This window comes from Micropterus salmoides, unplaced genomic scaffold (genome assembly GCF_014851395.1).
Source record: "Micropterus salmoides isolate LMB-PRFRI ecotype aquatic unplaced genomic scaffold, ASM1485139v1 Ms_hic_scaffold_19, whole genome shotgun sequence".
NCBI lineage: Eukaryota > Metazoa > Chordata > Actinopteri > Centrarchiformes > Centrarchidae > Micropterus > Micropterus salmoides.
The window spans coordinates 17221945-17235991 of record NW_024041039.1 but is presented as its reverse complement, the minus strand read 5'-3'; the positions used below and the strand labels follow the sequence as shown (position 1 = coordinate 17235991).

Here is a 14047-nt window from a genome sequence, read left to right as displayed (position 1 = left end):
CAGTGATCACCTTGGGGAACCATTAAGGAAACATGTAGTGTTAAAGATGTTTTATGCTGCTTTCATGCAGCTGACATCTGGGATTTGACCTTGTTTGCTTGCATTCACAGTGGGTGACCAGTGTGTTCACATCCTTTGTATTTCTACTTTTTACACAGTACACCATATGTACCGTAGGTTCATCCTTCTTTAGAGGTCAACTTTGTGCTTCCCCCTCTCTCGTTATTTCCCACTATTTATTTATCTGCCCTAATATCACTCTAATCCCAGAACCTGACACAGGCCCATCTCTAGCTATCAGTCTTTTTGGATTTGTAATTGTTTTTGTGTGTCCCTCTGTGCAGGTTAACTTTGTGGCATGTCAGCTGTTTGCCCTGCTGATGGCTGTGTGGTTTCGGCTCTACCTCCACCCCAGTAAGACCAGTCCTTTCATAAGACATGTGGTGGCCACTCTGCTGGGTTTCTACTTGGCTCTCTTCTGCTTTGGCTGGTGAGTCACTGCTCTATTTGTCACGCTGTCATCACTGTTATTTTATACTCCTGCTCTTACCTACCTTCCTTCCTTCCTTCCTCAGAATTTCTTCCAACAGTATTATATTTGTGAGATATTTTTTTCCTGGAGACTGTGACCATGTCCAAATTTCATGCTATTGTGATTACAATACTGTAAATTGCTGGATAGTTTGAAAGGATATTGTTAATGTCGTGGTTCCGGTATTGGTATGTGAAATGTTGTGTAATGAAAGGAAATGAAGTTGTGAAGTGCACCCTTCTGTTTCACTTAGGGATTTCCTAATTTCCCAGAATGCCTCTCTATTAATCCCAGAGAATGTAACAAGCAGGAACCTCCGGGTCTGAAAGGTAAAGCAAAAATGCCTTAAAGCTGCATAATTTCTGGCCAGCAGGGGCGGATCCACTGGTTGTAAAAAGAAGTCCGATTGTATATAAGTCTATGATAAAATAACCCTACTTCCCACTTGATTTTTTTTTTACATTGTTAAACACTTCCCTTAAGGAGTTTATGGTCTCAGTCGCTGATTTAAAGTCTTTTTCAATACAGCTTGCTGTTCATTTTGTAAATTATGTTCTCAATTAGAAGAAAATAGACAATAAAGCAGCGTGGGCATGGCTACGTTGTGATTGACAAGTCGTTACCACAGCGACATGACAGGCATAGCAACGTGTATCCCTCCCCAGCTCCAACCTCTCATCCAAGTACGGTCACTTCTGGTTCCAAAAGCCAAGACGGCAACGGCCAAATGTCAGACCTGAGGCTTCAAAACACTAGTCCACAAACCAATGGGTGACGTCACGGTGGTTCTGTCTACTTCTTTTAATCTTAATCTTTTAAATTGTAATAGTATGAAACAACAGTGCCAAATATTTGGCATGTCTTTTGATTTTTCAGGTGTTTGTCAGATAAAAACATAATGGGCGTTTTAATTTTTTTGGATTTTTTAAAATACAAAACAGTCAAAAATCTAAATTATCTAATTAATTGACCGTGAAAATTATCTTTGGTTTCAACCTTGTTTCAGCTTTGTTTTTGTTTTTTTACATGTAGGTATACCCTTTCAGAGAAGTTAAAAGTAATTTTGTTTGAGCAGAAGGGGGCATCACATTCCTGAGGGTCTTTTGACTGCACTGTATAAAGGTCACTGATGTATATCCCTAGAAAGAAAGACTAAATCCAAAGAGGCTGAGTAGGAAATTAAACTGTTTGCTATATTTGCACTCAGTTGAAGTCAGATACATCCATTGTTTGACCTATAAAATGTCAAAAATAGTGAAGAATGCTCCTTACTAGATCCAAAAGCGCAAGGCGACGTCTACAGATGTCTTGTTTTGTTCAAACAGCAGTTCATTTAACTCTCACATGAGAGAAAGAAAAGATGTTGGCATGTTGACAATGTTTGGCATGTCTGCTTGAAAAAAGTGACTGAAACAATTAACCAATTTCAGTAATCAGTTGCCAAAAATGTTTGTCATCTGCTTGACATTGACAGAAACCTGACATTAACAATTTCAATTCTAGTTAATTGCTGTATCATTTGTATTGTTGTTTTGATTAATAGCGTTTCATCATTGTCTTTGTCTCATGTTACTTTTAAATTATCAGTCACTCAATTTGCAGTTTCTTATTCTGCTTTTGTTCTCCTGTCATTGTCCTTATACCCATCTCCTTGTTTGCTACCTGTCTGCCATCATCCTACTTCCCTCCTCTCATCGCTTCCCCCCTTCACTCTCCCTCACCCCGTCCTCATTCTCTTCCCCTTGCCAAAGCAAATGGGTCGATAGGGGAGTAACTGATATCCAATTAGAAAGCTATTGCCCTGTAATGGACAACCCACTGTACCTCTGGCGGAGTGCCTCTCAAAGTCCGTGTGTGTGTGTGTGTGTGTGTGTGTGTGCGTGTGTGTGAGAGCAAACATAAGAAACATTAGCCAGACATCCAGCTACTGGGGAAATGCTAACCAGGTGAAACGTTACCTTGTCATCAGGTTATAGATAGATGATAGGGTTTTACTTCGTCACCTCCCCGACAGACGGTTTTTGTACACGGTCAACTGACACTGAGTTGCGGTTGGGTCGGATTATTTGTTGTGGCTAGGTGATGTAGTATAATTCATTCCTGAATCAGAAACTACATTGACAGCTGTAGATCAACAACTCCCTGGTTCTGCAAAGGTAAAAGTTTTTTGTCAAGGGAGTCTGGTGGCTTGAAGAGAGCGATATAGCGATTGTTTCTGGTTGAACAAAAAGGATCTAACTCTTTAAAAAAGGTCTATCTCTGTAGGGATTATGGCTGAATGATTTTGGGAAGAAATCTAAATGCGATTTTTCTGCCAGATATTGCGATTTAAAAAAACAAAAACAAAAAAAGTTCAGCGAAAGTTCAATATTTACTGCCAGTCTATTTTTGATGGAAGCAGCGTCAAGCATCACAGAGCAGATGAACCGGGCAGGAAGTCAGACACAGAACGGCATAGAGAATTCGGTAAATTTTTCTAAATAAAGCAGGCAAAACGCTCTTGTTCTGAAATGCCCCATGTGGGATATGTAGCCTGCTGTTATCCATACTATCCATACTTGAAGCACACAAAATGAAAAATTAACAACAGTGTAAGGGTAAACAACTTAGGGCTAAATGCTCTGCTGCTGAAACACTTCAGTGTGAGTTGACGCCGGACAAAACCGCGGCACAGCCGCCGCCTGTGTCAATTCGCCTGACACCATGATCCGACGTTATCCTCCGGTTTCGTTTGTTGTTGTAAAATGTACACACCCTGTGCCCGCTCTGATTAGTGAGCAGGACCGTAACAGGAGCTGCATGGGCTTGTGATTGGTTAGCAAGTCTGTCACACAAGGATGACAACAGAATGAATCTGTAACTGCATAACTGTTTAAAACGGGTCAGATGCGCTGTATGTCTATAATAAACCTATATTTTAATCGCTGCCTTTAGGATTAGCTTATCGCGTACTTTCAAATCGCAATTTCGATTTGAAAACGATTAATCGTTCAGGCCTAGTAGGGATCATTTCCTCAGTGTTGTCAGACAATTACAATAACAACCCTGTCAGTGGCAAAAACAAACACTTATGTGGATGTACTGTGACCAGGCGCAATTGCCGGCAAGGCTGATTTAATTAAATAATCAGGACATGTTACCAGATCATCACCACATCCTAAAAATACAACAGAAATAAGTGTATAAGAAATAAGGAACTGAGACATAGAATTAGTCAGACACAAAACAGTAAGTTAATGTACTATAGTCACTGAGCTGTATCATCCTGTACCATTTGACAAAGTCATGACAACCTCTTTATCTGTTTGTCTGTAAAAGCCTGCCAAAGAATTTTTATTTGCTACAGTAATTAATAGAGCACAAGCTTCTTTAAATATCTATGAACAGACACATTTTACAAATGTAGTATATGGTATTTATTGTGCTGGGCTCAGTGCTCCAAGCTAAGTATTTTATGTTTAATTACAGGTATAAATTGTTCTTATCCCCAAAACTACTAATTTTACAATACCGTAACATATAATGATGTAATCAAAAGTTGTGATTCAAAAAAGATGAGTGTAATTATTTATTAAACTTCTCAAACAGAGGAAAGTCACAGCAACTTAGAGCCATGCACATGTTAATTGTTTATAGGATCCCAAGCAGCGTCTGCCAGAGCAGCATGCTCGTGGATGATGCATGAATGCATCTATGCATACACTTAAATTTGCACACCTTTTTTTATTCACACACACACACACACACACACACACACACACACACACACACACACACACACACACACACAATAATTTTAGCTTCCATTGCACAAACACTCCCGCTGTTCTGTCTTAGAGGGCACCTGGCTGCAGCCCTAGAGGATCTGCCTCACAGATGCTGCAGGGTGTTGGTTTATTTTAGGACGTATTCCCACTCTGAGTGTCACTGGAGAAGACATTTTTGAGATTGTTCAATAGTTGAAACAATGTCTTAAGAACTTTATTTATGTTTTTCCACTCCCTTCATCAGGTTATTATTACTGCATTCTTAACCCTTTTATTTGCTGGGCGGTTCATTGAATCCACCCACCTTGTGCTCCCTTGTTCCCTGCCAACCCCCCGATGCCCTTGCCCTCTTTGTTGAGTCACTGCTAACACATTGTGGCATCTCTCCTCTCCTGGAGGGCTTGACGTCGGTAGCATCACAGACTGTGCCCTTCAAAGACCCATCTGGTGGCTGCTGCTGCTGTTGAACTTTATGTTTGTGCGTGGATGTGAAGGGAGAGAAGTGGATATAAATCCGAATCTGATCAACACACACACACACACACACACACACACACACACACACACACACACACATACACATTCATGCTCAATTATGGTGCCAATATAAGGAGTCTTGGAGCTAGAGGTCAAGGGAATCCGTTAAGAACATAGTGTGACGGTGACCGTCACTATCCTGTCTTGTGACTGTAGATTACACATTATTGGCTACAAAGGTCTGGCCTCACACAGCTTATGGTGTGACCGTAGTTTCATAATGCTGTTATTTCCTTTTCGTTATTACTGTATGGGATGACAAAGCAGGATGTGGAAGGTAATACAAAAAGCAAATAAAGTCTTATATAGTCTAGTGTACGGAAGTGGTAAAGAATACTTTTTTCAGTAAATAACAAACCAGGAAACAATGGCAAGAAAATGTCAAAAGTTGAGTTCAAAAAAGTGCCTAATCATTCATAATGTCTGTCTCTCCACAGGTACTCCCTCCATTTCCTGGTGCAGAGCGGTCTGTCCTACAGTGTGATGGTCTTTGCTGGCTTGGAGCACATGCACAAGTAAGTGCAGGTGGAGCACAAATTAAATGCAAAATTTCATTAAAAAACTTGAACGGTTTTCCACCAGATTTGTTTATTTGGCTTCACGGTTCCTAGAAGTGTCAGAATCGCATAGGATTGTAAAAAGCCTCTTCATTTCCCCCACATTAATGAACCTGAAAGGGGAAGCGGAAGCATGACAAACACATTTTGTCAAAGCCAGTAAACCAAAATCTTGTTCAGAATTTACAGATATTAGATGTTAGATAAACAGGAGCACCCTTCTGTTTGTGTCTTCATTCATTTGTCTGTGTTTTTGAGGCATACAAGCCTGGGTCACCATGATGATGGCAATGATGATAATGATGCCCCCAGCCCTCCATCTGTGACCATGGCTCATCAAGACGCACGCATGCACGCACGCACACACGCACACACACACACAGAGAGACAGACAGTCTTTGATGTTATTTTTTACCAGAATTCAATGTCATGAGTGCAGGTGTAAACAGTAGATGTTTCCCCCTGGGGAGAGCGCTCTAAATAGACGCCAACAAAACATTAATCACATCAGCAACTGCCCTCAGAAAGAAAGGACTGAAAACCCAGCGACAGAATGGCAGTAGCGTAAGACACAATACATGTTTAGCCACACTAGAAGATGGCAATTCAACAGCTGGCAGTGTCATATGACATTATTCTTGGAAGCGTAACCCTCTACAAACAGCATTAGTGTGCCTTTAGACTGGTGGTTATGTCTGTCGTGTAAGTGGGCAGATAAGCGTCCACTCCCTCTTACTGTAGCTCTTATAAAACTGAAAGCTGGCTGTCATCCAAGCCAAACCAACACACCTCCATTACTTCCAGAGATAAAAAAATGCACCCAGCCCCCCGAGGGTGATGGCGCAGCTCAGGGGCAGAGAGGAGGAGAACCACAGAGGCAGGACACTGTTTCTCAATACCGAGTTCGCCAAGTTCGGACTTCTGTACTTTAAAGCTTGGGAATATAAACTTCCAGGAACGGGAGCACGCCGTCAGTCATTCAGCAATTGGAGCAGCAGCGAACTTGATGACGGCCGGACCGTTAGCGGGCGGGACCTCACATCTCCGAAAACGTCGTATCATTTTTTTCAATCAGCTCTGTCTTGAGAAATCAACCACATATTTGGAGTTTAAACAACTGTATTCCCTCATTAAAAACTCTTAAAACTACTATTTGTGACACAAGAACATATAGTAGTTATATAGTTACTTATAGTACACACAAGTATTATAAGTTGCAGTTCTGAGTTTTCTCGTCCGACATTTCCGCTTTTTGGCAGCAAAATGTACTTGGCTAGATGCGGACTTTTGAATTGGAACAGTACTTTGGCTGCGACTTATGACGTTTCACAGGTCCACAAGAACACAAGTGCAGACAAGAACGCAGATTGAGAAACCTCTCAATGTTCAACCCATGGCTGTTACTCTTTGAACTACACTTGAATGGGCTGCATAGATAGTCAAGGTTTTCAAATATGTGAAGCCATTGTTATGTATATGTATATTCGTATATACAAGAATGAGGACTAACTGTGGTTCCTTCTCTCTATACAGTCCGCTACTTTGTATAAAGTCACAGTACCTTTTAAAAAATGTGCAGGTCTTAATTTAACATACTGCTGTATCATGTGCATGACAATATTTTAGCAACTACAGTTTTTACATTTTGTTTTCATGGTTATATTTCCACTTTAGTTTCTTGCCCCCCCTTTATGTTGTTCTTAGTTTGTCTCTCTTTATTTTATTTGTATGTTCATGTTAAAAGAAAAAGAGGAAGCTAATTTGCTCTGCTCTCTCAATAAAACCAGACATAGAAGTAGTTCATTGGTAAAACTCTGATCTCCATGCCCCAATCAGTTATCCCACCTCATAATGTTTTTGCAGTATTACACAACACGCTGTAACACCTGCTAAAGATAAAACGGCTGAGTCAAGATAAAAATAAATCAGTATAATGATGAATATATACGCTTTTACCTCCACTAACACCTTTGGCTATAAGACTTGTTTGCAGTTATGCTCGGACAGAGTTTGCAAACATACTCTTAACAGTGCGCTGCTCTCAAGACCGTTGCACTGTGTCGGGACCTGTGTTCTCTATTTGTTGTTCTCCCATTCAGATACCCGGCAAGGGGAGGGGAGGGGGGTAGGGGTTGTACAGTGTTTGCAGTGTGACAGCTTTGTGGAGCTGCTAAAAGTACTTTTTTTCTGGACTGTGGGAATGACTGTGAATGTAAACCCGGCGTAGTGTGGCTCTTGACTGACCACTTTGTTCAATGGGGAGGTGTCATATTTCATACTATTCACTCTTGCATCTGGATCTCTCACTCCCCCACTCTCTTTGACTGTTCACCTGTTGAATGTGGTGAGCAGAAAGGGAATGTTCTGGATGCTTACCTACTTGCCCCAAGTTGGGAAAACAGCACTGCCTGCTGGTTGACAGCTGGGAGAAACAGAGAATTGTGAAATCCTGAGATATGGGGTAACCAATGGGGAAGGCTGTGAGAGTAATGTGTCACTGAGTGGCTCCAAGATAAGTTTTGACATAGAGGATGGGGAAGGGCAATACTGACAGCTGAGGGTCCTCCCTCTAGCTGTTTACTCAGCCCGACTCGTAACCTAGCAGCCCAAGAACACTAAATCGGAGCAGACACTTTCCAGTGCAGGGGCACTAAACATTAGTTCTCTGGGATGGTCTGCCCACTCATGACACTACTCTATTACCCTGCACGCATCTCCAGTTACAGCCATCTAATCCTCAGGAGGGCTTGAGTTATGGATACAACTTCTGTCTGTAACATAAGCTTGCAATTGGATTTCGTATTCATTTTGGTGTGAAAAAGCATGATTGTGAACCTGACGGTGATAAGTGTGCATATTACTGCCTCGTAGTTGCATGCTGAACAGACAGAAGTTTGTTCCCGGATCTGTTTATGCATTTGAGCAAGCGGACACGCACGCGCGCCTCAGGCCGTTTACTATGTGTACACAACCTTAGAGAAAAGTCTTGGGAGTGTTCATACATTTATTTATAGCCTGTCTTTTTTTCATTTTCATTGCTCCATGTACAGTGTGTACTGTGTATCTATACCTGTGGCTCCTCGTCTACACGTTGACCCTTCTACCGCTGTCCCACAGTGGGAGACCAGCCCTACTTTAGTCCCAGACTCCAATCCGATGCCTTGAGTGGAAATGAAACACCCCCCTCTGAGCTGCGAATTACAGAAACACAAATCAGATGAGGATGAAGACAGAATCCCTGGTGGCCCACTGCAAATATAGCTGCTGCAGCACATACAGTATAGCTCAAATCCTCACTGATAATAACTGCTGCTGTGTGCTGCCTGTAGAGAAAGCTGATCTTGGTGAAACAGGGTTGTTGCTAAGGATTGAAATTGTTAGCAGAGTCAATAGAAAAACCTAAAGCTTTCTTACAGTGCAAAAATGTCCATTTTCTATCATGTTGTCTGTAGTAGTGAGCATATTTAGTCGTTGTGTTAAAGCTAGTAAACTTTCTACTTTTCCTTTACTTTTAATACAAATCAAACAGCAATTTGGGAACTCTGGTCACCTTATCTTGATGTTGCTGGAGTGGTCTGCAACAGGATATGGCCACTTGCTTCATGAAATTGTCAAATTAGGTAAAGCCCCATTGTAAACAGTGGAATAGGACAACTTACTGTAACTTACTCTATAAGTAGGATTTTGGTTCAGGTGTTTCTTTCTACCGTGTATAACAAACCACTGATCAGGGAAAATAAATTAATATATTCACTATTTTTGCCTCGTAGGTTTTCAGTGTACTGCAGAGAATAGTACCGAAATTGGGAGACCTTTGTGAATGAGGTGCAAAACATGATTTATGGATACACGTTTAGGCACAGATACGGAGTCCGTCGCCTTGGACTCCTGGCAGTGATGGTATTACCCTCTTGGTACATGCTTGGAGGTATGGCTGGGCGATATGGCCCAAAATTTATCACAATAAAAAATTTCATACCATTCGATATCGATAATTATCACAATAAATGCCAAATTATTATATATTTCGAGTTAAAAGGCTGGTTATTGCTTTTTAAAGAAATCAGATGGTTATTTGTGTTATTAAACTGTTCTTTATGGTCAGAACATGACAAAATCTCCTTTTTTAAATATGCTGGAGTAAAATTAAGTCAAATCTTTTTTCAGTCCCTTTTCTCAACAAAATAAATATCTTAATAGAAAAATTAAGTGCTAATTTGTTCATGATCCAAATGAATTAAATCAAATATTTAGTGACAATATATTTAACATTTGCTATGTTATTGTGGAAAATTATATTGCGATAATTATCATTATGGGTATATTGCCCAGCCCTACTTGCAGGTCCAGATTCCTCTAGAGTTCTAGCCAATAGTGGACAATGTTAGCTGAATACCACTTATGTTGTCCAGTATAGAAAAGTTTATGAATGGGTGGCCCAGTAGGAAGCATACCACATAATGTCATATCCATTTTTTGTGGTTGGTTTCCTGAAACCAACCATTGTTCCAAAAATAAATTACTCAGTGTGAAACACACCTTTTACCTAATATTACTGAATGTGTCCACACAGTATACTTCAATGAGCCCTGTTGCTGTAGGACGGATCTCCCGAGATCCTGAGAAATATTGTGTACACTGAAAAGCACACCAAGTGTGGGTTGTGCCTTCTCTAAAGGGTTTAGTGATTAATAGTAGTGTGTAATCTTTGTCCGAGTTTTTAGAGGCTGAGATGGATCTTGAAAGGTCTGAAGATATTTCATATCGCAGCAGCATGAGCGGTTAGAAATTCTTGGCTCCAGAGTTTAGATGGTGTCCTGGACTGCAGATACAGTAGGCTCTCAGAATCAAGAGGTCCCGTTGTGTCCTATCAGTGTTGTATTCCTTCTCAGTGCAGCACAATACTCTTATTGTTGGCAGCAGAGGAATGGTAGCCAGCTAGCTTTGACTTGGACTGACTCTGCAACAGTCTTGTACAACAGGCTTTAGTGCTGCTCTGTGTTTGGTCTTCTGTTGAAAGGTTGCGTTGTCCTCTGTCTTCAACCATTGACAGTGACACATTATTGGAGCCTCCTCCTGCCTTTTTGTCCAATTTTTGACCCCCTCCCCTTTCCATAGCTCTGCCCTGTTACCGAGGCTGCTGTCTTTCGTACTGTACAAGAAGAAAGTCTTTTCTGCTATAGATATAAGAACAAAAAGATGGACTAAGTTTATTTTCTCTCCTCCGAACTTTGCATTAAGAAATTAGATTGACAGTTAATGTTAGAACATATTCATCAAGATTTCCCTACTAGTTTTTGGCCTTTCAATGCAAAATTTTCTTATTCTTACATGTGTTTCACCTGTTTGCACTGCGTTTATTATGTATTAATGTCCTCATTTCTCTTTTCTTTCCTTTCTCCGCACAGGTACTGCTTCATTGTGACGCTTGGCTATCTGATATTGTGTCAGATCACACGAGTCTACGTGTTTGATTATGGCATGTACTCTGCAGATTTTACAGGGTAAGACCACAGAGCTCTCTAGAGTATTTCTGGTTCTCCAGTAAAAACTGAAGACCTACACTGGTCTTAATTGTGGATGCTCAAGTGGAGTACAAATAAAACTTAAAAGAGATGTTACCTGTAAGAGTCAGGGGAATATTGGATATGACTCAACCAGTCTGAGCTAAACCGAAAGAAGTCCCCAGTTGATAGCGACTAAAGTTCCTCGTGGTTGGTTCCAGCTCCTCCAGACTGTCTGACAATCGAAGCAGACAGCCTGGACTCTCAGCAGGGGTGGGGGTGGCCAGTTGCTAAGTAACCTAATGCAAACCCATACTGCCTCTGCAAGGGCAGAGATTTCACTGTTTCAACAACATTTTCTTGTAAATGTCAGTGTCATTTTTCTAAAACATCAGTGTGAGCCTTATAGGCAAATGTACTTTTACAGCACCTGGTAATCTTTAATTTTCTTAAGTCTTTTGAAGCTATTTTATTGAAAGACCAGAACATCTCAGGCTAGTTGCATGTTTTGACTATATATCTAAATGCAGGCTAAGGCACACAAGAGCAGATATTTACAATCCTTATTGAAAGAGAATGCCTTTATTAAGTCAAGAGGAAGGGGGCTGAGTAGCACAGGGCCATATTGGGCCTAAATAATATGGAAGAAGTAGAGAAAGAATAGCTAAAGGAAGTTCAGAGGTCTGCAGTTACCCCGGAGGAAACTTCCCATTGTGGAGATACTACTGCAGCTGATACTGTTTCTATTATTATTGGATGAATTGGCATCTAAGGCCAGTAGTTACCCATGTAAAAGGAAACAACAATGATTGAATAAACATGGGCCAGCAGATTAACACAATAACATCTTCTAAACTAAAAAAACAAGCATTTATTATAAAGGTGATGTATGTATGAAAATAATGTAAATGTCAGCTTGTTAAAAAGCCAAACAAAACATTGTGATGAGCCGGTTTGTTTGATCTTTCTCTGCTGTAGTGCTGCTTTCTTAGTCTACTGAGTGCAGCGGTTTTGAAATCTACACACATTAACGTGGCCTTTATCTGTTTGATGCTCTTCATTAGGCCCATGATGGTTATAACACAGAAGATTACCAGCTTGGCGTTTGAAATACACGATGGTAAGGCGGGCATCAAAGCGTCTCTAAAGTGTGTGTGTGTTTTCAGTGTGTGTGCATCCGCTGTGCAGAAATAAAAAAGTGGCAGACGTGACAGAAGTGAAAATGGTTCAGTTCTCTTTGGAGTTTAAAAAACAGATCACATGGCCATGCTTCCAAGCCAGTAGTCAGTTCTGACAATGGACTAGTGAACCAGAAAGAGGGCAAACACAGTTATGTAATGACCAAGTATGCACATTCTCCCTCTCTTGCTGGCTCTCTTAAAACACAAGCTGAATTTGAACTAGGCTGCATACCTTTTAAACCATGTATGGTAATGCTTTAACCATTTATTAGCTCAATGTGAAGCACTGTACGGTAAATGTAGTCCTGTGCCACGCTAATACTGAAGTCAGCTTTTTGAAACAAATTAAGTTTGACATTTCTGCTGTGAGTTACTGAAACGCCACATGTGCTAATGAGCAATAATTAAAGATGGAGAATTGACACCAAGGTTAAAATAAACAAGTGCGATCAAGTGTCCGAGGGGCTTTGCGATTAAGAGGAATATGAGTCACACGTAGCTTTTTAGTTCCCGCTTGTAGTCCCCTCAGAATATTCTAGCATGAACACAATCGCCAGTCTAGTTTATCAATGTGTGTGTTTGCTCGTACATGCATGTGGATGCAGTTTAAAGTAGCATAGTTTTTTAAATTCTGTTGAGGTCACAGATTCTCCGAGTCTAATGACCTTGGAGAACTGTCACACCCTGATACCTGTGTGCTGTTTATACTTACGCATACTAGATATATTTTTCTACAGTTAAGTTATCGTTGGTAATCCAGCTATTATTAAAGCACCAGTGAAGCTGCTTCATAATTCAGTCATTTGATTGGGATCATAGGTTTAATTGTGGCTAAAGGAGCAGCAGAATCTAACTAAACATAGCCTTGCACGATGAGCCGTACACTCAGCTCCTACACGTTCACCATGATGCCAAATCTGGCCACGAGTGCTCAGTCTAATGAGTTATGAAAGCCGCAGGACTTCATAAACAAAGAGCGGACTGAAAATCAAATATTCCCAGACATTTAGCCCTCCAAATAAAGCACACTTTTACAGACCTTCTCAAAAACAACAGTAACTACTTTGAGGATATCTAGCCAAGGTGAAAACTGTCCTCCTGGAATATTTATCAGAAAGGGGCCAACGCAAAAGTACAACCAGAACAGTGGAACAACCTGTGTTAGATGATGAGTCACTTACTGGCCCATGTGTTGAAATGGCAGGTACATCCGACGACCGGCTAGGTTTGATATACCTGCACGCCTTGAGAGTCCGAGCTTGATCAGAACACATTTTGTGTGTGTGCGTGTGTTTGTGTGAGTGAATGATTCTCAGAATATGATTTTCAGCTGTCCATGTACATACATTTCTATTGTTTTAAATGTGACATGTGTCTCTTTGCATCTGTCTGTAGGTTTGGCCAAGCGAGATGTGCAGCTGACTCCCACTCAGAAATACCTTGCTATCAGGTATGTGACTCAGGTATGTTTTTACTGCTTCAGGTGATGGGCCCATTCAATCAAGTTGAGTCAAAATGTTGACACTGTGTTAAATTAAAGAGTTAATGTACTCTGTGATTTTAATAAAGGCTCCATTGCCTTCTGTACAGGAACTCACCACATTGCCCCCTTTGCAGGCTCTCTCTGGTGTTATCAAGCAGTTGTTAGGCACTCTGTATCCTGGAAACCACACATTCACTACTTTCATGTGGCCGGTTTGAATGCCCTACCCTCTACCTATCTTGCATTAACACCTCAGATTTCCTTCCCTGACAGTTACTATTTGAGACAGTAGTGCAGCTGAAGGTGCTGAAATAATGGGGAAAAAACAGTTCATAGGGTTGCTGAGTAGATGAGTTGCTACCTTAGGCTAACAGGGAGTTAATATGTGACAATAATATAACAGTTAAGAGACAGAGCAGAGAGCAAGGCTCACATCTTGACATAGTGGTGACCAATGTGCCCCTAAGGTCCCAAGTATGTGTACGA

At 40.9% G+C, this 14047-nt stretch overlaps 1 protein-coding gene across 1 annotated transcript in view; it reads left to right on the top strand.

The window, feature by feature from the left end:
* The window catches only part of mboat2a (membrane bound O-acyltransferase domain containing 2a), a 47282-nt gene that overhangs the window by 24985 nt on the left and 8250 nt on the right, over window positions 1–14047 (top strand). The window contains exons 2-6 of the mRNA XM_038728998.1: window positions 345–490; window positions 5274–5351; window positions 10802–10897; window positions 11962–12017; window positions 13474–13528. Of these exons, the coding sequence (XP_038584926.1) occupies window positions 345–490; window positions 5274–5351; window positions 10802–10897; window positions 11962–12017; window positions 13474–13528 (431 nt within the window). The remainder of the gene's footprint in view (window positions 1–344; window positions 491–5273; window positions 5352–10801; window positions 10898–11961; window positions 12018–13473; window positions 13529–14047) is intronic.